General features: G+C 44.9%; 1 protein-coding gene across 14 annotated transcripts in view; it reads right to left on the bottom strand.

The window, feature by feature from the left end:
• LOC119973412 (voltage-dependent calcium channel subunit alpha-2/delta-1) overlaps nt 1–22,050 on the bottom strand; it is a 726,559-nt gene that overhangs the window by 141,265 nt on the left and 563,244 nt on the right. For all 14 annotated transcript variants that reach the window (XM_038811471.1, XM_038811473.1, XM_038811472.1 and 11 more), the window contains 3 exons: nt 19,937–20,015; nt 19,737–19,786; nt 13,447–13,536 (listed from right to left, as the gene is read on the bottom strand). In XM_038811471.1, the coding sequence (XP_038667399.1) occupies nt 13,447–13,536; nt 19,737–19,786; nt 19,937–20,015 (219 nt within the window). The remainder of the gene's footprint in view (nt 1–13,446; nt 13,537–19,736; nt 19,787–19,936; nt 20,016–22,050) is intronic.

Below are 22,050 nucleotides of genomic sequence, written 5' to 3'. Positions count from 1 at the left end.
GAGATTGGGCGTCAAACCCGAGATCGGGTCCGATGCCGCTCCCACGATACTTTGGTCCTCGATGAATCGGTGCCAATCGAGCATGCGCAGTCGACGCGGTGCTGGTCGGGGGCCATTGAAAGAGGCCCCCGCGTCGATTCACCAAGTTCAGCTGCCTGATTTCCCACCGCCGTGGTTTTCTCATGGCTCCAACCGGCGGGAACTTGGCGTGGTGGCTGCGGATTCAGTCCGCACTACCCTGGTGGGGGGCAGGAGGATTCATTGGGGGGGGGGGGGACTCCAGGATGGTCAGGCTACCGATCGGGGGCCACCGATCCGTAGGCGCGCAGGACTGGGAGGGGCCTATCTTCTGGGGCGGTCTCGCGGGGCGGCCGACGCAGGCCACCGCCGTGAGCATGCGCGGACACCCGACCGGAAGTGTAGGGCTCCGTATTGGCAGCCGGAGCTGCGAGGACTACTCCGGGGCCCTGCTGGCCCCTACAAATCAGAGAATCACCCTTTACTCTCTCCAGTTAAGTGCAGAGCGATTCGCGAGCGTTTTCTCGCATGCATGGGAACATAGCCCATTTATTGGAGAATCCCACCCAGGATCTTATGGATGGCCGGGAGGAGAACTTGCAGAGAGGCTTTCCTGAACCATATTGTCTACTCTGTGACATCACTGCTTCTGGCAGAGTGTGAGGACAACAGTAACAATGATTCCACCGGCTTGCAGTGAATCAATGGCTGTCTGGCTTCCCTTTAAATATGGCGCCTGCACCTTCGACTCCCTGAGGCTAAGGGCAGTGGTGGTGACTTCCTGCCTGCTCCCATAGCCATGCGGCTTGTGCAACATATTGAGCTGAGCAGCGCATGATCACAGGTGACCAGCCATCCCAGAATGGAAGACACTCTCATTTCCATTACTGCCCTCCCTATACTCCAAGACTGAGGTTCTACTCTATAGAATCATAGAATTTACAGTGCAGAAGGAGGCCATATGGCCCATTGAGTCTGTACCAGCTCTTGGAAAGTGCACCCGACTTAAGCCCCACACCTCCACCCCAGCCCCGCAACCCAGTAACCCTACCTAACCTTTTTGGGAAACTAAGGGCAATTTAGCATGGTCAAGCCACCTAACCTGCACATCTTTGTACTGTGGGAGGAAACCGGAGCACCCGGAGGAAACCCACGCAGACACGGTGAGAACGTGCAGACTCCGCGCAGTGACCCAAGTCGGGAATCGAAACTGGGACCCTGGAGCCGTGAAGCAACAGTGCTAACCACTGTGCTACCGTGCTGGGGAATGTACATGACACCTGTTACTTTCAGCTTATAATTTTCTTAGTCTCACTTTGAGGAAGCATCTCTGGTCAACTCTTCCTCTGAAAGCACAGCTAAGATTAGAAATTTAGCCAAAGGTCTTAACTCACAACAAGTCTCACCTCTCACCCCTGTGCTATCTGACTTACGTAGGCTCCAGCTCTACCAAAGTCTCAACTTTAAAATGCTCATTCTTGTTACTAAATCTTTCACTGGCATATCCCTCTCTATCCACAAAAATAGTCCTAATCACATTCACCAACAATGAAATGAGCAAAAAACATCAAATATAAATCATGGGTGATTTCAACTACTCCCAAACCAAATGGCAAGAAGAGGTAGGGAAGGAGGAAAGACAATGGAGTTTTTACAACTTTTTTACCCTGTTCATAAGTCCAACAGGAATCACTGTTGGATCTACTAACAGTAAATGATCTACAGTACGTAGAAGTAGTAAGGGGAGGGGGAACATGTAGACAATAGTAATGAGAATTCAATACGGTTTAAATTAACGATTGAGAAAATCCTAGGAAAGACAAAGATTGCAAAAAAAGTTAGTTTTGAGGGAAGAGAATAGAATTGGGGAACATAAGCTGGAATGTAAATCTAACAGAGATAGAACAGAAGGCATTATTTACAACAGTGATCAATAGAGTTCAGGATAAATATATTCCACTAAAAAACAAGAACAAACTCGTCAATAATGAAACACCATGGATGATTAAAGAAATGGCCAGGTAATTAATACAAAGACAATAAGAGAGAGGCTATTTATGTGAAGTCAGGGGATGGACAGAAACGTGGATAGCAACCGAAAGACAAGACAGAAAATGGAGAGCAAGGATTAAAATTAGTTATTCAGATTGGGGGGGGGGGGGGGGGGGGGGGGGGGGGGAGAGGTCTAAGTGGTAGTGGTGTCCCACAGGCATGGGTGCTGGGACTACTGTTTTCAACTCAATTAACATTTTGGACTTGGAAGTTAGAAGTACAATTTTTAAATTTGTGGATGACATCAAATTGGGGAGTACAATGGAAGAATAAAATGAAATACAAGAAGCGACTAGTAAACTTACAGAATAGGCATTTAATGGCCAGTTGATTTTAATATCGAGAAGAGTGAAGTGGAGGCCACATACGCTTTGGATAATAAGAGTATGAATGGGGTACAGTTACATAAATGACTAACGGTAACAATAATAAGAGGTTATGCTAATTTTCAAGTGAGCCTTGGTTTGACCACACTTGGGAGCACTGTAAATAGTTTTGATCTCCATATTACAAAAGGATATGAGTAACCCTCAGACAATGAGGAAGTTATACGAGGAGAGAGAGAAAATGATGAATGATGGTATCCGCATATTATGTTTGCAAAGAATAACGGAAATGGAGTAACCTAGTTCCGTGTGCTCTGTGGTGCTGGTATGATTTGTTCTGTTGCAGAAATCTAGATGCTTAATCTTAAAAGGCGATGTAATATTTAAGGGCAGATCAATTTTTACTGGTCTCATCGCTATTCTCATTAATATTTGAATCATTTTTTGATATCCGTGCAAAAATAAAATATTTCAGAGGATTGCCAAATTTTAAAACCTTTAAACTCTACCGTTGGAGTGAATGACCTTGCTCAATCTACCATATTGGAAGGGGAATTAGGGACCATTTTACTTTGCATAAATCCCAATTTGTCATTTATAAAATTGAAATGAGTCACTCCAATTAGCACTTCAAAAATGTTGGGGAAATTTAATCCCAGCTGATTGCTTTTCTCGGGCATCCATCATAATAGCATTAGCCCTTTGTCTTTCGTAGTCATGTCTATCCACAGCTTAAGTGAAATATCAACAAACTGTACTAACCAACCTACTTTCACTACAATGAAACCCTTGTTATCTCCACTTATACTCAAGTATGTCAGTGAAAAGAGAATTGTTAGAGGTGAAGTGGAACCCCGAGGATTGTCAATTTATTGATGATCAGAAAATTGCAGAGGCATTTAGCAAGTACTTCACCCGTTACTAAAGAGAAGAATATTGGAAAGGAGAATTCTGCAGTGACTCAGAGTGAGATGAGCAATATTATAATGAATAATAGGCTGAAATAAGACTAAACAACCAAGCCAGACAGGACACATTACAGGGGTAGAGCTGCACAGGACTCAGCTGTATCAGGCAGATTTAAAAAAATAAAGTAAATTAAATTATTTTATCAAAGTACACTGAGTTTATATCATAGAAGCAGGTAATGTGGCTCAATAGATCCATGTCTGGTCTTTATGCTTCCTCCCACCTTTCTTCATTGAACCCCAACAAGAAATTTATCTATTCCCTTTTTCCCTCTATTTATATAACTTCCCCTTTACTCTTCATCTCAGTTACTTTTGAGGTGGCACATTCTGACCCCCCTTACGGTAGAATCCTTTCTCTCAAATTCCCTATTGAATTTTATTAGTGACTATCTAATATATCTGGCCTCCAACTCGGGTCTCCCTGCCAGCGGAAACATCTCCATTATGCCTCTCTGATCAAACCATTCCATAATCTAGAGGAAAGAATCCCAGTCTATTTAATTTTTCTTGGTATAAGTCCTCAGCTCTGTAAATCATTCTTGTAAAACCTCTTTGCACCATCTTTAATGCCTCTATATCCTTTTGTAATATGGAGACCAAAACTATTTACAGTGCTCCCAAGTGTGGTCAAACCAAGGCTCACTTGAAAATTAGCATAACCTCTTATTATTTAATTTTGATCCTTCCAGAAATGATCCCCAATTCTTTGTTTTTTTTAATGACCGTATTATTCTATATTGTTACCTTTAGTCATTTATGTAACTGTACCCCATTCATACTCTTATTATCCAAAGCGTATGTGGCCTCCACTTCACTCTTCTCGATATTAAAATCAACTCGCCATTAAATCATGGTAGGCCCTAAGAACAGTCTCAGCCACTGCAGACATTGAACCCACCCTTGCCATCTAGCCCCCTGATCTAACTGACCCCTTTACATCTTTTACTCATTTGTAATTTCAAATTGGGCCAAGAAGCATTGGCAATAAGAATGGATCTTTAAAATGCAATGAAAAGTCTGCACACAGGACTCAAGTTCAACTAAATTCAACTAAAAATAAAAGAGAAGCATTAAATGCCCTTATCTTCACATGGTATTTTGGCTGCGCAACTTCAACTGGAAACATTTGTTTGGCATGCTCGGATTTTGTAAAGGAAAACGGTTACATGGTTTGATGTTTTTGTTTTATCTGATTGTTGGGATTTAAGGGCTGTCATGGTCATCAGTAATCAAAGAATGGCTGCTCCACAGTCATTTATTAGGCTGGAGATAGGATATTCGGCCCTCGGGGCATCCCATCTTTAAAAGCTGCCAGCCAATTGGATGGCCAGCAACTCTGTAGTCTCAGCAGTGCCAGGCAGGTGTGGTGACCACTTCTTGGACTACAGGCAGTCCTCAATGATCATCGCTGTAGCCAGATGCCAGGATAAGGGGGGGGGAGGGATTTTGTTGGAGTCAGGCTGGCAGGCCCTGGCAAGGGGGTCTGAGAGGCTGGGGGAGGAGACCAAAGGGGGAAATATGATCTTAGGGTTGGGGTGAGTAGCGTGTTGCTATCGCGATGGGTATAGAGGACCTGCAAAGGAGGTCTTCTCCACTTGCCCGAAACCAGCCAGCATAACTAAAGCTGTCAGAACTACCTGCTCGGTATTGGTTTCCCCTGCTATGAATAAAATAGTGGCGGGGATGGGATGAGGTCCTTACGTGACCATTAATTTGCCACTTAAGTGCCTCACAAGATCCAAGGGTGCTTGAGGATGCTTTCACTTACCCACATAAAATTTCATGCCACCCACTGAATTTTACAAGTCCCCCTTCAAATCCATAGAATTTACATTGCAGAAGGAGGCCATTCAGCCCATCGAAAGAGCAGTCTACTTAAGACCATGCCTCCATCCTATCTCCGTAACCCAGTAACCCCACCTCACCTTTTGGGCACTAAAGGGCAATTTAGCAAAGCTAATTCACCTAACCTGCACATCTTTGGACTGTGGTAGGAAACTGGAGCACCCGAAGGAAACCCACGCAGACACGGGGAGAAAGTACAAACTCCACTCAGGCAGTCACCCAAGGTCGGAATTGAACCTGGGTCCCTGGAGCCCTGAAGCAGCAGTGCTAACCACTGTGCCACCGTGCTGACCCCTTTTTTAAAAATCACTGATAGCACCTCTGGATTTTAGTGTTACTCTGCATGCATGTGGACTCCAGGGGCGGGATTCTCTGACCCCCCCCCCCCCCCCCCCCCCCGGCCGGGTCGGAGAATCCCTGGGGAGCGGCGTGAATCCCGCCCCGACGCCAGCTGCCGTATTCTCCGGTGCCGGTTTTCGGGCAGAGGCAGGGTTCACGCCACGCCAGTTCGGGGCCGTTGGCAGCGGCCATCCCAGGCAATGCTCCAGGCCCCGATGCGCCGAGCGGCCATCGGTTTATGGCCAGTCCCACCGGCGTGGATTAGACATGGTCCCACACGGCGGGTCCTGGCAGGTGAGTCGGCTGGGGCGGTCCTCGAGAGGGCACGGGGGGATCTGACCCCGGGTCCCCCACGGTGGCCTGGCCCGTGACCAGGCCCAACCGATCTGCTGGCGGGCCTGTGCCATGGGGGCACTCCTTTCTTCTGCTCTGGCCCCTGTAGGGCTCCGCCATGGCCGGCGCGGAGAAGACACCCCCGAATACGCCGGCGGTTCTGCGCATGTGTGGGATCACGCCGGCCCTTTGGCGCATGCGTGGACTCGCGCAGTCCCTTCGGCGCCAACCCCTCCGACATCCACCTAGCCCCCAGAAGTGCGGAGAATTCTGCTACTTCCGGTCGGCCCGACGCTGGAGAGGTTCGCGCCATTTTTGACGCCAGCGTCAGGCGATTGCCGATTTCGGAGAATCCCGCTACAGATATTTCTGTCAGTATTAAGTCCATCCTTAAATTTTGCTGCTGAATGTTTCAAAAGGGAACTTCCTGCTATTATCTTAAATGAAATATGCAGATGTCACCACTTTCCTAGTAAACTATATTCCTGCCCTACTGTCAAGTTGGCAGTGATAGTGGTCCATATCTTGCTGTCAAAATAATGGCAAGGCTAATAGCACTCTCCATTATTTCTGCGCAAATGCCCACAGCTCAAATCAGGTGTGGGCACATGCCTGGTTATACACAAAAATCCAAACATCGATGTCCATGTTGCAGCACTAGCTTTTTATGGTCTGACTCGCCATTAATTAAGTGCGGTCGGGCAGCACGGTGGCGCAATGGTAGCACTGCAGCCTCACGTCGCTGAGGTCCCAGGTTCAATCCCGGCTCTGGGTCACTGTCCGTGTGGAGTTGCACATTCTCCCCGTGTTTGCGTGGGTTTCGCCCCCACAACCCAAAGATGTGCAAGTTAGGTGGATTGGCCACACTAAATTGCCCCTTAATTGGAAAAATGAATTGGGTACTCAAAATTTTTTTAAAAATTAATTAAGTGCGGTTAACGTGCTTTATTTGCAGAAGAGTTACAGACTTAAACTCACCACAGAAAATTAGAATTGGTCTGAAGTGATGCAAGAGCCTATTTGAGCCATTTGGGGTTTGTTCATATTTATTTAAAATTGTAATAGCTGAGTGAGATTTTATTATGTGCGATTTGTTAACGACTGCCAATGAACAACTCTGGCAACTAGACTCAACTATTGTTCGTCGAATTCTAAATGTTGTATACATTTTAAAAGTGTGAAATTTAACAAAATTGAAGCATTTATTTCTCTTTTCCTTTCTGTCTTTTTATTTTCTCTCTAATCCAACCTTTCTTACCATTTTTATTTCCCTCTATGCAGCCGATTTGACATCAGATTCACCCACTGGAGTTCATACTTCCTTCGGGATCCTTCCAACATTATCTTTACAATTGCTCAACCTAATTGTTTAAGCAGATGCACATTTGCTCACTGTGTACATTCAGATCCCTTGGGCGGGATTCTCCGACCCCCCGCCCCCGTCGATTTCTCCGGCACTGGAGATTCGACGGGGGCGGGAATCGCAGTGCGCCGGTCGGCGGCCGTTCGCAGCGCCCCCCCCCCCCGGCGATTCTCCGGCCCGCGATGGGCCGAAGGCTGGTTCTTTGCCAGTCCCGCCGGCATGGATCAGACTACGTCCCTTACCGGCGGGACCTGTCGACGTGGGCAGGCTCAGGGTCCTGGGGGGAGGTGCGGGGTGATCTGGCCCCTGGGGGTGCCCGCGATCGGGGCCCACCGATCCGCAGGCGGGCGTGTGCCGTGGGGAGCACTCTTTCCCTACGCGTCGGCCGTGTCAGCCTCCGCAATGGCCGACGCGTAAGTGACCCCCGCCCTGTGCTTGCGCGGGGATGACGTCAGCAGCCGCTGATGCTCCCGTGCATGCGTAGATTGTCGCCGGCCGGCGGAGTCCCTTCTGCCCCGGCGCCAAAGGCCTTCCACACCAGCCGGCGGGGCGCAAACCACTCCGGCGCCAGCCTAGCCCCTGAAGGTGTGGAGGATTTTGCACCTGTGGGGTGGGCTGATGCCGGAGTGGTTCAGGCCACTCCGTCCCACCGGGTACGGGAGAATCCCGCCCAAGGTGCCTGGTTTCCCTCACAATTTCAGAACTCGCGGTAGAAAATATCATCAAGATTGAACTGGCAAGAACAAGTATAAATAATGGCAGATCGTTCAACTCACTCCTACAGCAAATTACAGCATATTATGTCGAAAGGTTTATTGTCATTGGCTGGGAGTTTAATTCTGGTGAGAGGAAGCGAGGAAATGTAATGAGCCCATCGGAGCCTCTAATGGTCAATATAAGAGGAACAAATTACTCTTGCAACTAGATTTGTAATTTGTTGTTTCGGTTCAATGTTCTGCAAAGGTTTTGGTGAAAACATCTACAAATATTTATTTTTATTATTACTCCCAGAATATGGATGTCACTGGCTGGCCAGCATTTATTCCTCATCCCTAATTGCCCTCTAGAAGGTGGCAATGAGCCATTTTCTTGAATACAACTGAATGCCTGTCTAGGCTATTTCAGACGGCAATTAAGAACCAACCACCTTGCTATACATCTAGAGCCACACCTAGGTCAGATTTTGATAAATGATGTGGTAATTTCATGGTCAACATTATTGATATCAGCTTTTGGTTGTACATTTATTTCTAAAACTGAAATTAAGTTCCCCAACTATGATGGTGGGCTTTGAACTCGTCTCCAAATTACTAGTCCAATCACGTAAGTACCATCCTGCCATCTCTGTTCCTTTGTTGAATTTCCCCATCTCTGACTTCCTCTCCTGTGTTGAGTTGCCAACTGCCATCGGCAAGCTGTTTGATTGGCTTATTAAATATTTTAGCGAATGGCAACCACATGTTGTTAATGTCTGGAGAAATCACGGTGCCTTCACTAGGTTTGTTTGAATAAATATGTTGCTCCGAGACTGTTCAATGCATTCAAGTAAAACAATTGCTTCTCTCTCACACCCTCCATTCTTGCAGCTTTTGACTCTCTCCTCTTCCCTCTTTCTGATTTGCTTTCTGTTCCTGCGTGCCCCTCACAGTTTTGTCATTATCCCTATCCTCCGATTGTCTGACTGTTCTGAATCTTTCACTCTCCCTCTTTCTCTTAAGGGCTGTCAGTTTCCTCACTCTTGTATATATTAATCCCTCTCACTACAAATCTCTGATGCATGTGCCTTTCCCATTTACACATTTTAATTTAAAAAATACTTTTCCAAACCCTAAAATTAGCCAACCTTTGATACTTTGTCAAAGGTTGAGACAAGGTCATGGAGAATGGTGGTGGTGGTGGGGGTAAAATGCTGGAAGAGATATGGGGCAGGAATATAGTTAAATAATATATTATGCAGATAGCAAATTTTTTTATATAGCCCTTCTTACAATTGTGTATTCATTAAACACATCAATGGATCTCCTATGGTGCTGATCACAGTAAGCTGTACAATATAATAGAAACATTATACCATATAACACACATGTATTAATCTACAAATGATGGACACACCTGAGTAACTTGATGTATCTTAATTACTGTGCAAATAATAAATTATTTTTAGGAGGAAAATTAGAATTGGTAAAGGAAAATATAGCATTAATAATCGTCACAGGAAGAAAACACCACCAATGTTCTTACAACCATGGGGTGAAATCTGGATCCTTCAGCGTATTTATTAGTGCACAATATTAGAAACATAATCCTGTAATTTGGATTTACTATCTATCCGTGTTAATGTTTCCCCAAAGAGGCTGACCAAATTAAACAAAAATTGTACCCTCACAGGGTAAAGGAAAGATTCCTAAAACATCTTGGACTGTTCCAGTGAAGCCTGTTATCTGAAGCTTAATAAATTTGGTCATTGTTCCTTGTATCCTACAGGAAAATGCAGCAATTAGGAAAATGCTTGGCAACTTCTTTAAAAGGAGAGAACGGGAAGACTAATTTGAACTGGGGGAATAAATATGATGGGGTGAGGGGAGCTTTTTTGTGATTCATGAAGAATGAGGTGACTGATAAGATAAATAGCACTTTACTTTAAACGGGTTCAGAGCATGACTAAAAGCAATGAGGTTAACCTTTTGTACTAACTCTGTATTTATGATTTCATTAAGAGATTGCTCTCGTTCATTAGTAATGTCATGCGAGATGCCATATGCTGTAGATAACTTGAGTAGTTTATGAAGGACAAGTGAGTTAGAGGTTGAGCTGAACATGTAGGGACAAACTGCAAAGCACATGGCTCCACAGATGGCATGTGTCAACTTCTGAACAGCTGTTCAACAGCATCCTATATTCCCCACTGGTTGCTGGTGGCTGAGTGTTGCTTTCCACCAGTGATGTATAAAGGAAGTGTTACTATGGCTACAGCACCAGATTCAGCACTGAATAAATTACTTTGGATTCTACATTCTCCCCACCCATGACACAGTCTCTCCAGTGCTTCTACAGGAAAGAGACTATTGGATCAATCAACTTCAATCTCTATCCCCTTGGCCACTGTCTTGCGGTAGGGAGAGAAAATGGAATGCACAGTCCTCACTCTCGCAATGCTGCCAGTTGGTCAGAAGTAACATGCCTGTAGGTGACCTGGCAGGTGTGCCTTAAGAGAACATAAAAGGAAATGCAGAAGCCACTGACTCTCGCTGACCGACATTACCCTTCAAATAACACTGAGTGGATATTTTGATTAAATGTTAACTGATTGCATTGAAAGAGAAATAACCAACAGCACAACACAGGTGGAAAGTTGTGCTGATTGAATATTTTTGGGAGATGGGACCATTTCCGGATCCCGACTCCACATGTGTCTAAAGTGTACACTCCAGGAGGCTGCCTCCGAATTGTTTGCCTCTTCCACCCAATTAAAGATGGCAGGTGGTTCTTGAGGTTGAAGGCCCAGAGGGCAGCCCCACCAGGAGAGATGGGCACTGCTCAAACAGACAGGAGATCACAATACTACCATTCCCCTTATCATGAGGATTATTAAAGGGTATGATTAATGTACCCATCACTGACTGATCGTCCTGAGTTCATTGTGAATGCGCAGTCTTCCTGGTCCCAGGCGCAGTTTTCAAAATTCAAACAGAAATCAAAACCGTGATGGTCAAGTTAAAGGAAAACAAAGAAGGGTGACCGATGAGCAAGAAAATAAATCTCATGTGAGGTAAGAATACTTTGTGTTCCATTTCGAAGTAGAAGTGTTATTTCAAATATTGCTATGTTTCTGGTGTCAGTGTTGTGTGCCTCATTTGGGAGATGTACCTGGGGCTGGATTCTCCATCCCTGAGGCTAAGGGACAATGCCAACGGAGGATCCGCGGTGCTCCACGGTGGGAATATTGGCGCGAAACCCGTACCGATTCCACTACCAGTAAGGGGGCAGCACCAGTGCTGTGTGAAACACCCGCAGAACATGTAGAAAGCGATTGAAGAATCGCCAGGTCCATGCTGTGCATGCGTAGGGCTGATAAGCCGCAGCCGCATGTACACCTACACATCCCCCACACACACACACCGATTGCGCCGGAAAAGATGGCGCCAGCTGGGCAAGACCGTGTACCCACCCACTCCAACCCCACAGCCCACTTCCTGGCCACTCCACCACTCCCCCTAGCGCTGGCAGAAGCCCCCTGGCCAGTGGCACAGATCTCAGTCGAGTGTGGCGGTGCTGGACACTGTCCGCATCACCCTCTCTCTCACTCTTCGCAGCCGCCAAGCCAGGCTCTCGACCGCTGAGACAAGACGTGGCCTGCGCCATTGGGAACTCAGTACATCAGAGGTGGAGCATCGCGTCACGGGTGAGCCTGCTAATGACATTTCAACGGTGTTGCGACTGCACGCGCCGTGCGTCTCGATGACGCCGATTTGGAGAAGGTGGAGCATCGCGACCCTGCATCAAACCAGTGTCTGCCGCGATTACGGCGTTGGGAGCCATTCTCCGCCCGATCAGCGTTCCCAATTTTGGCATCGGGCAATGAAGAATCCCACCCATGGTATCCGTGCTATTCCTGTTGAACGGCCCATGTTAATTCTATGCGCCCTTGCATTCATAAAACAACAGTCTTACATGGATGTAAATAAACATAGTAATTGATGAGCTTTCTCAGGATAAATATCTCATGAATATTTTCTTTGCCAGAAGTGCATTTGTGGAAGTATGTCGCTCTGAACAATTTCCAAGATGTTCATAAAGGGGAGGTTAGGTACAGAGATAAATATCACAACATCATTCTAAGCTGAAAATGTATTTGAAAAAGTTGAACAATTTATTAAAAGGAGTAAAATTAAATTGAACTCAATTCTGTCACTCACTTTGCTTTTTGTTAAGATGAAAGGCATTTTGTTTTGGATCCTCATTGTTGGATTACCCTGTGTTTCCCTAATTGAAGCCATTCAGTTGTCATGGAGTCATTTTATTTTGATTGACATAAAAGACCCACAACGCAATTGAAACCGAATACATCTGATTCAAAATAGTTCATGTGCTGAATAGCACCACGTATTGTTTAATTCAGGCAGGAAAACCACTTGACTGTGTCTGACAAGTGTTATTATAACTCCTCAACATTTGCACTATTTCAAAAGTAGATCAGGTGTATGTTACAAAACACAAATTCTTCCAGTATCCCTCTTCACCAGCTTTGCGACGTCTATTTTTTAACTTGCGTTACGTGAGGGAGATATTTGGAAATTGGGCCCAGAAATGGGATTGAAGATGTAGCGGGCAATTTAGGGGTTAAACAGACTGAAAAAAAACCCCTGTCAGCATGGAGTCAGAGAGCTACGTCCACACTTGACTGGGTTACATTGTCCTATTCAGACTTAAACCCATTAGTGGGAATACAGGATGCCCCAGATCCATTGTCCTTCGGGACACTCCTGTCTGTCCAGCCATTAGCCGCTACAGAGCCTAATGGCATCTTTGTCTGTAAATGGCAGGTCAGTTGCAGATCAATAGCATGGCTCTGTTCTTCTGTATAAACAGGAGTGGACAATCAAACAGCCAAGATAACGATGATGGGTTCAAGTCTGGAAACCCCAGGACAGCATCTTTGTTTGAGAGGCTGGGCGGAGCTCAGAGGGAGAGAATCCTGTTTTGAACAGGTATAGGGAGATGGAGTTGGAAAGTGATCAAGAGCGGCCATAAAAGTTGCAATCAAGGTAGGCTTTGGAAAAGAGTTTTGACAAACTTCCCTAACAGAAGAAAAATTGTTACATGACTGCGAGCATCGCTTTTGCCTGTCTGTGTAAGTGGAATGAGAGGTGCGTGTTTATTTAAAGTGCTGTTTAATAGGAATTTGTGTGTCAAAGTTAAGAAACTGTATGTGATCTGTTATTGTTAGGGTTGAAGTTTAAAAGAATGAATTTTTTTTCTTTTGCTTTAATAAAGCTTGTTTATGAAATAACTAAGCTCTATTTCTTATATCATCACTCCTGGAACACATTGGTCATTCCACACCACCTTAAAACTTAAAAAAGTTGCATCTCTGGTCCAGAATCTTAGCCACTGCTGAGAGCTGACCAGGCATCTGTAAGAAAATGCTCGCTTCATGCAAATTGCTAGAAATAATAAGTATAAATTGTTCATATCATACCAATGCATCCAGGTACACGTTGGTCCATTGAACTTGTTTTTCATTTGTGTCAGCTAAAACCATTGGTCTTCCAAGCACGTCCAAATATTCCTATAAAAGTGAGCAGTATAATTGATCACAGCAGTCAAAGCTTTCCACAACGGTAATCATAGAAAATAATTCTTACTTTCTATTATGCTTTTTAGGTTTGGAAATATTATTATTTTAAAGGCAAAATACACAATAACATGTTGGTTTCTTCCATAACAGACTGGTTTACTCGAAGTACTGTCACAATTCCCTTATTCAGAGACTGCAGAACATGATTTGTTAGTGGACCTTCCATGTAGTTGCTCATATAGATTCCAGAGAATTGAACTCTGGGACCACTGACTGGCAGTAAGTGGCAACAGACCAGCCAGAGGTGTGGTGGGTGACCCAGTGAATTTTAATAGCCAAGCCTCGTTTACATAGAGCCAGTGGGCTGCCCAAACCAAATGGATGACCAGAGGTGGAGGGGGTCAGTTCAGGAAGGTATCAAAATGTGCACCCTGGTTCTGGATTATGCCAGGAGGAAATTGTTTCTCTGTATTTACCCTTTTAAATCCCCTGATCATTTTCAATACCGAGCATCCTTCAACCTTGTAAATTCTCTGTAAAACAAGCCAGGTTTTTACAGCCCATCCCATAAGTCATCAGCCTTAGAGTCATTCTGGTAAACCTCTGGCACACTCTCTCCAGGGAAAATGTAAAATTCTCTTGAGGTAAGCTGCCCAAACCTGAATGTGATCATCCAGTTGAGATCTGAACAAGGCTTTGTACAACCTCAGTCCCAGTGGGTGTAAAAGAGTAGAAAGCGGACTGCTTTCATTTTAACTCCCATTGCATCCGGTTTCTTAATGACAGGAGCATTACACCATGCACCATTATTCTGCTGCTGAGGTGCGTTTGTGTAAAGATGGTCGATCCTTTGAAATACAGCAATGTTAATGTTGTAAGCAATTATGGATGATGAGGTAACTTTGCAATTCAGAGTGGACTGCTCTGTTTCAGAATTATCTCAGAAGTACTAACATTGTATATGACATCTTTAATGAAGTGTGTTTGGTATATAAATTATTATTTGATACTTCAGAACTTGAGTATCACTGAAAAAAGGCACATGTCAAAGCTTCTTGTACTCATAAGGACATTCGTAAGACTACCTGTTTAGCACACTGGGCTAACTCGCTGGCTTTGAAAGCAGACCAAGCAGGCCAGCAGCACGGTTCGATTCCCGTAACAGCCTCCCCGAACAGGCGCCGGAATGTGGCAACTAGGGGCTTTTCACAGTAACTTCATTGAAGTCTACTCGTGACAATAAGCAATTTCATTCATTCATTCATGTAAAGGGAGTAATAGTTTATACTTCATGAGAAGAGAGTGCTAATTGATTGGCAAGAGGATTCGGATTGGTAGACGTGTTACCATAGAGAATGCACCAGTTAACTGATATCTGCCAAGCTTTGTTTAAATTCAAACCAGGCAGGCTGACTCTGATTGGTCCAAGGCATTGCTCTGGGGAATGAACCAGTGAATGGCTGTCACCTATTTTGTTCCGTTGAAACAGGAGCAATATGTCTACATGTACTTTCTGTCTGCAAAAACAAGCCCCGGAATGTTAATATATGTACCCCCCAGCACTCGTAAGTGAGCGACACTCCGAGCCCGACTGGTAACAATAATAATATTAGAACATTTAGTATTGTTCCGCAAATGTTGTGATCTGATCAGGTAGCCATTATCTCACACGATGGCTTTGCTGCACCCTATTTCAGCATCAAGCTTCCATAGTGAGCAAATGACTTGGGTCTTATTTATGAGCTTGTTAATAAGGCCAATCTTATAACACATGGAACTCTATGAATCCCAGTGCATACACTGACCAATTAAAGTAGGATTGTGGCAGACAGTAGTAGAGAACACCCTGGCAGATAACCCCCTTGTCAATTAACTGGCACATTCTCCTGAGCAATGCCTCTACCCATCAGAGTCCACTTGCCAACCAATCAGCACACTCTCCGAATGAAGTATAAATTGTTGTTCCTTTACATTTGGTATTCTTGAATATGTCCTGATAAGTGCAAGATGAGAGGTTTCAACATGTGTCTGTTTTCAGCTAAAGCAAAATGTGTGGCCTGGAGTTCAGCAACTGAGCAACCTCCTTTAATATAGTTTACATTATGTATTAAAATTAACTTTCCTTTATAATGTTCATCTAGGGTTGTTGGGATCGGAAGTGCAAATGTAATGTCGAACTGCTAAAATGGAGCTCTTGATGGGAGCCTAGTTTATTAAAGGTAAATCACTAACAGAAAATGACAAGTTTCCATTTTTAAAAAAATATTGTTTTAATATGATTTCTTCGATCAACTGTGACGTTTGAGGTGCGACATAGGTGGCATATACCCGACACGAGACGTAGTAAATCTCTCACAGCTTTGCTCATAGCAAGTCGGAAATCTCAGCAATAAGAGTAGCAGCATTTTACCACATAACACATATTATTCTGCCCTCTACTGTGCAGCAGTATTTAATGTCACAAAACCCTTATCTCCCTGCCTCCTTAGGCCAGTTAGATCTCATACTTTGTTAAAAAAACATAAATGTGTATGTGTTAGTGAGTCCTCGAAAGTGTCCCGGTGAATCATAGAATTATAGAGTCATACAATATGGAAGAGGCCAATTGACCCATTGGGCATGCACCAACAAAAAAAAACTACCCTAATCTACACTAAACTCACTTCCCAGCACTTGGCCCATAGACTTGAATGTTATAAGACTTAGGAGCAGAATTAGGCCATTCGGCCCATCGGGTCTGCTCCGCCATTCAGCCATGGCTGATATGTTTCTCATCGCCATTCTCCTGCCTTCTCCCCATAACCCCTGATCCCCTTATGACATTTCAAGTGCTCATTTTTTAAAGATTCCAAGGTTTCCTGCCTCAACTACCCTCCCAGGCACTGAATTCCAGATTCCCACCACTCTCTGGGTCAAACAATGTTTCCTCAAATCCCCCCTAAACCTCCAAGCTTTCACCTTACAATTATGCCCCCTTGTTATCGACCCTTCAACTAAGGGGAACAGCTGCTTTCTATTCACTCTGTCCATACCCCTCATAATCTTATACACCTCAATCAGGTCCCCTCTCAGACTTCTCTCAAAATATTTACACGGCAAAGTATGTTTGCAGATACCAGGGTTAGCGGTTGTTGTTATGAACTATATTTGTCCATTTACTGACCCAATGACGTCAATATCTCCCAAGTCTTAAATGAAAATCCTTTCACTCTAAACCAAAACATTGTAACCTTCTGTTTCAAAGAAAATCCCAAGCCAGCCCTCTTGGTGATCGCTCTGAAAGAGTGCTAATTAATGAATATTTTTCCCAATATTGAGTGATAGGTTTGAGCCCGAGGAACTGGGTTTAGATTAACAAAACTTCCACTTAGAACCTTGAATATGTCAGAAACGAGCTTCTTCCCAGCAATCTAGCTGATTGAAACTCAGGTCACAGAGGTGAAAGTGTAATATATTTCAACTCAATGTGCCTGAACTCCAGTACGTTCACTGTGGTCTGAATTTTGAAATAATGCCATTCATTATAAATAACAAAGACAGAACGATCTCAGCGGGAACATGTCTATGGCGATACTGTGGGGACACAATTGGATAGCATCAAAACATAAACAAGGATCATTGTGCACAATTAACCCTGCCTGTTCCTTCTAATCACCCACAAACATTCTCTGTTAAGCATGGTAAATGCTTCCAATTCATAACTTCTCTTCACTTCCACATTCTTAGCGCTGCTGAAAGTATCACACTACCATTTCGCAGCTGGGATTTATTGTCAGTTATTGAACTATGTCCCTAAATACGATGAACCATACACACTGACATACTTCTCTTTCTGTGGCCAAGATCTGGTGGCACATAACTTCAGGTAGCAGCACTAAACTGTGGGAACAAATATGGCTGCCTCGCCCACTTGGAGTAGATGGGACTCGCCATCATTGGAGCAAGAATGAGGCCATGTATGCTCATAACAAATCCTCCTTCTTACATCTCACATGGCCCTTGTCCCACAACCACTTCTGAGCAACAAACTTCAAGGAAGAAGAAACCGGTGATATAGAAGCACCATCACTTGCTCTGACACTTACAATCATTAGCTGAACTATGGCAGCGGAAATATCTATTGCTTGTTGCGCGGTAAAATGGGACTGTTCTTGTCATATAGCGTATTGTATGATTTGCTATAAGCAATGCTGTAGCTGATTCTCAGAATATACATCCGATGCTGTAGCTACACATATCTCTGTAGCCTTGAAAACCTTTAAACTCTCTCCCAGCATGTCAATTTCAATGATCTGTCAGATGAAGGTAGCAGTTTCCTTTGATGTGTTGGAAACCATTGAAGTTCTTGTTTCACATTCAATTTAATCCCTTGTAACTTTTTGAACTGCATTGTTTGCATTCAATTTCACAGTCCATTATCTTTCATAACCCCTTTGATTGACAGGTTTAGGCTATTTCAATGGAGGGGGTGGCTTGGTTTGCTTTTATAGTTCTTCACAATCCATTAACTCTGACGTGCTAACTCTTTTAAGCAGGTATTCTTTCTAACTACAGATTTTTCAAAGAGATCTTTTATTTGTTCTGAAGTGATTCCAAGAAAGAACAGGGGCGGCATTCTCCCCTACCCGGCTGGGCGGGGGGTCCCGGTGTAGGGGAGTAGCGCCAACCATTCCGGCGTCGGGCCTCCCCAAAGGTGCGGAATTCTCTGCACCTTTGGGGGCTAGGCCCGCGCCGGAGCGGTTGGCACCATGCCAACGGGCGCCAAAACCGGCACCAGCAGCCTTTCAGGCCTGCCGCACGGCGCCAAGGCTGGCCGAAAGGCCTGCGCCGGTTCGCGCATGCACCGGTGGTGACGTCAGCGGCAGCTGCTGCTGACGTCACCACCGGCGCATGCGCGCTAGGGGATTCTCTTCTGCCTCCGCCATGGCAGAGGCCGTGGCGGCGGCGGAAAAGAAAGACTGCCCCCACGGCACTGGCCCGCCCGCCGATCGGTGGGCACCGATCGCGGGCCTGGCCACCGTGGAGGCAGCCCCCGGGGTCCGATCGCCATGCGCCCCCACCCCCCCAGGACCCCGGGGGCCAGCTCGCGCCACCGATCCCGCCGCCACCCGAAGTGGCGGGAGAGGCCTCCCAGCGGCGGGACTTCGGCACATCGCGGGCCGGAGAATTGCCGCAGGGGCCTCGCCGATCGGCGCGGACGTCACGCCGATCGGCGGGGTGTGATTCCCGCCCCCGCCAATTCCCGGGTGGCGGAGAATTTGTGCCATGGCGGGGGTGGGATTTTCGGCGGCCCTGGGCGATTCTCCGACCCTGCTGGGGGTCGGAGAATTTCGCCCAGGTGTTGTTTCGAACCGCAGTTTTTTTCTGCTCGGGCTCTTCTGTTTTTCAAGCCTTCCTAGAAAAACCAGGTGCTCTGCCTGAGTGCTGCCCCATAACATTGTCAAGGGGCAGGGCCTGAAGAGGGGAGAGGGGGGAGAACTGAGGGGGGACCTGAAGGGGAGGGGAGGGGCCTGAAAAGGATGCCATGAAGGAAGGGGGTCTTTGACGAATCCATAGTGGGCTGTCCCTCACTTGCGGGAGTGATGGGGCTTGCCAGCTACAGGAGGGCCTTGCCAGAAATTTGGTGGGGGGAGGGTAGCTGTAGTATTATTGAGATTGGGGCGCCCTTTAAAAATGATGTCCCGATCTCAGAAGATCCGGTCTTGCCAGCTTCTGCAGTTCCAACAGCGCAAATCACCCCGACTCCCAAAAATATTTCTTAAGTGTTGGTGGATTGGGATCTGGGTCGCGTTGATCCATCCGGTGGGAATCGTATCTCATTTCTTGCCAGAGATCAGACTGAGAAATTCTTTGGGAGAATTCTGCCCAAGATCGACACAATCGAATTTTGTGGCAAAAATCTCTTAAAATGCACTCGTCTGATGTCAACAGGAGTGAAAAAGATAATGGTAAACTCTATTATTGACAAATTATTGGCACTGAGATCATCTTTTAGTGCAGTACAATGTCTCAAAACATATCGCATGTTATTTGAGATCTTTATCACAGAAACAATTTTAAATTTCCAAGGATGCGGCAACAAATTATCTGCTATCCAATCTCTTCCCTGATATTTTTTAATATACAGCACACACATGGATATTGGGCAAAATAATTTGCTGGATCTATAAGTTAAACGATAATATTATTACCTGTGTGTTAATACGTATTGCTCCAATGGAGGGGATTTCAAAAAAGTAGCCTGAAATATAAAATGAGAATATTTAACAATGTGTTCAGAATCATTTATTTAAAATTGAAAATGTGGAACTGTGACAATTCAATATTGGACAACCATTCTTCAAATATATTATTACTAAAGTGTGATCCCGAAGGACAAGTCATCAAATACCTTTATTGGTGCAGGCCATCCATTGTAATGGTCCTTTATCATAGTTATGTTGACCAACTGAAAAGGTGAATACCCGCACCTAAAATGAAAAGTTGTTAATATTAGTATTAGTTTTAGCATTAGTTTTGTATGCTCGTTCGTAAGTGAGGAAGTCTTCATTGAGCTGTCGACACATTTTGCATTATCCTATAGTATGTATATTTAGCATGGTTATATTTTGGAATCACAGAAGGAGGCCAAATGTCCCATTGAGTCTGTGCCAACGCACAGAAAGAGCTGTCCAATTAGTACTACTCACATATTGTTACCCCGTAGACCTTCAATTGTTCTCCTTTTTAAGTTTATATTAAATTCCTTTTTCAAAGCTGACACTGATCTGCTTCCAACACCTTTGCAGGCTTCATATTCCAGATCATAGCAACTCATTGCATTAAAATATTCTCCTCATTTCCCTGATGATTCTTTTGCCAATTATTTTAAACCTGTGTCCTCGGCTCTCATAACAGAGAAAATAATCTCTCCTCACCTGTTCTGTAAAAAAAATCCTCATCTCTTTTAAATCTCCCTTTAATGTTCTCCACTCCAAGGAGAACAAACCAAACTTCTGAAGTCTTTGCACCTCACTGAAAGCTCCCATTTCTACTCTGATTCCAGTAACGCTCCCCTGCACTCTCTTCAAAGCCTTGACATCTTGTGTCGCGCCCAGAATTGGGCACAATACCCCAGGTGAAACGTAAGGGTATTGCTCCAATATGATGCCACAGCTACTGGGACCCATTGTGGGGCTGACTGGCTCAGTTGGCTGGTGTAGATTAGATTGATGCCAACAACGTGGGATGGGGTGTGATTTGGGACTTGCCTCCTTGCCCTATCCATGGTGGAGATCAGGGTGCTGATAGTCAGACCTACCTTTGGGCAGGGAACTAAAGAAGGAAAGTGGAGATAAAAGTCAATGACTTCCATTCTCTGCTTTTGCAGTCCTTTTCCTTGTTTTTTTCAAGAGAAGCAGGTGTCGCAACAAACAGCATTTGTTACCCATCCCTTTGCATCTCTTCTCAAACAGCTGAACGTTTCAATACAGCATTCATGACTGATTCGTTTTTTTAAAACCCTGTTCAGTCTGAGTAATAAAGAAGTGGATCTAATTGGAAAAGGGGTAAAAGGGAAGAGGAAAATGAATATCAAATTTGAGGCAATCAGGTGCACGTATGTACAGAAGTTGCATATATTAGGTGCAAGTAGGATGTTTGAAGTGTGACAGACAATATGCACTGTACAAGACATGTATAATCAACTCATTCAGGTCATTTACCAAACCCTATGTGTAGGAGTCTCTATTGGCCAACACCGAAATCAGGAAATGCGATTGGCCGGAGAATAGGTTCCAATGCTAAAATCATGGCAGGTGCTGATTTGACGGCAAATCGCAATTTTCCATCACGTCAACAGCTGTGTCAATGCAGTACGGAACGCACGTACAATAAAAACACCCTTTGCATATCATTAGCGCGCCCAACCTGGTATTTTCAGGGGTCTCTGCGATTCTCCGCCTCCGATCATTTTCTCTGAATATTTCTCTTTACTAAGTATACAAATATTGAAAATGAAAGAAAAGGCTGTTTGGCTGACAGTCCAGCATCATCCAATTGGATAATGAGCCATTTTGCTTTGCAATTTATGTAGGAAGACAGTGTGTATCACAAGGATACAATGTTGGCCAAGAAATGGCCGCAGTGTGGGGGCAAGTCATGTGATGACTCCTCCAGGAATATATTTAATCACAGTTGGTAACCTTGTGGCAATGCCTGAAATTACCGCAAGTACACACCAGACAAGGATGTTCGCCCAATGACACTAAGTTCCTTCAAAGAAAACAGAAATAACCCACAGGCAGAAAGATTTACATCTCAGAGTGTGGATGGAGAGTATGTCAGAGTGTGAGGTAGAGCTAGAGAAAGCCTTCACAGATGAAGGGCGAGCAGAGAGAGGGCGAAGATGCAAAGGAGGCAGAGTCAACAGACTAAGTGACAGGTAGAAGCGTATAGGACTGAAGAAAATTGTAGCGGTACGAAGGGATTAGGACCAAGATTTTGAAATTGATGCCTTGGAAGAGG

This window comes from Scyliorhinus canicula, chromosome 11, assembly GCF_902713615.1.
Source record: "Scyliorhinus canicula chromosome 11, sScyCan1.1, whole genome shotgun sequence".
Classification (NCBI taxonomy): Eukaryota; Metazoa; Chordata; class Chondrichthyes; order Carcharhiniformes; family Scyliorhinidae; genus Scyliorhinus; species Scyliorhinus canicula.
The sequence above is the reverse complement of the archived record's forward strand: the minus strand, read 5'-3'. Positions and strand labels throughout refer to the sequence as shown.